The sequence below is a fragment of the Monopterus albus genome, unplaced genomic scaffold (genome assembly GCF_001952655.1).
Source record: "Monopterus albus unplaced genomic scaffold, M_albus_1.0 scaffold4634.1, whole genome shotgun sequence".
NCBI classification, from domain to species: domain Eukaryota; kingdom Metazoa; phylum Chordata; class Actinopteri; order Synbranchiformes; family Synbranchidae; genus Monopterus; species Monopterus albus.
Window position 1 is genome coordinate 1 of NW_018132501.1, and position 861 is coordinate 861.

The window sequence follows — 861 nt, forward strand, 5'->3', positions numbered from 1 at the left end:
TGTTCTCTGGGGAGGGGCCGTCACACAGGACACCATCAACCTAGTCAAACAAACTGCACATATAGTTTGCTGTAAAAGTAAGTGTCTTTTGTATTTAATAAAACTAAATTACCTTGTCTCCCAACTTTGCATAGACTTGGTTGTGGTGAGTTGTGTCTGCCTCGCCTGTGGGGTTGGCTGAGGTTACTGCAATGGGCCCCACCTGCGAGAATAAAAAGTAGTTGTATTCACCAAAGGTCTGCAGATGAGTTTCATTCACATGCAGTGTTTCATATACACATCTCTTACTAGATTCATGAGGTGTGTGGCCACAGAACAGTCTGGGTTTCTGATAGCGATGCTTTGTGGAGTCCCTATGTGTTTGGCAGCATCTCCCAAACCAAAGGTGTCCATCCATGGACCTGTGTGGGGAAAAGAACAATGCTCAAAACACACCATGCAACATGAGGCACCTACACATACAAATATACTAATGTCCACAAACATCTACAGTACCTCTGGGTATAACCATGCTAATTGAGGATGGCCATGCAGCTTCCATGAAGTCCAGCAGCAGAGGGCTCAGCAGGTGTCGCACCAGCTCCAGCTGCTTGATGGAGGAGATCCACAGGGACATGGGTCGGTCCTGCGCCTGCTTCTTCACACTGATGTCAAACACATCCATTAGATGGTAATGAGTGAGCATCAACAAGTGAACACAGGTAAGGGTGCAGATACGAAAGCAGAAACTCACTTGTAAGCTTTGACAACTGCATCAGGCCTGTTGCAAGCTGCCACCAGCACATAGACAGTGTCAGTAGGCATTCCACATATGCCACCGTTTTTCATGATCTCTGCAAAAGGGAGAAGATGTAAAAAATA

At 46.2% G+C, this 861-nt stretch overlaps 1 protein-coding gene across 1 annotated transcript; it reads right to left on the bottom strand.

Annotated features, from left to right (window-relative positions):
* Nucleotides 1-112: 112 nt before the first annotated feature.
* On the bottom strand, nucleotides 113-828 carry LOC109954221 (putative threonylcarbamoyl-AMP synthase; the record flags this gene model as incomplete). The annotated part of the gene is made up of 4 exons (XM_020589618.1): nucleotides 734-828; nucleotides 496-644; nucleotides 289-401; nucleotides 113-202 (listed from the first exon to the last, which is right to left on the bottom strand). Coding segments are annotated over exons 1-4 (447 nt in total), but the record flags the coding sequence as incomplete, so codon positions are not given.
* Nucleotides 829-861: the final 33 nt, after the last annotated feature.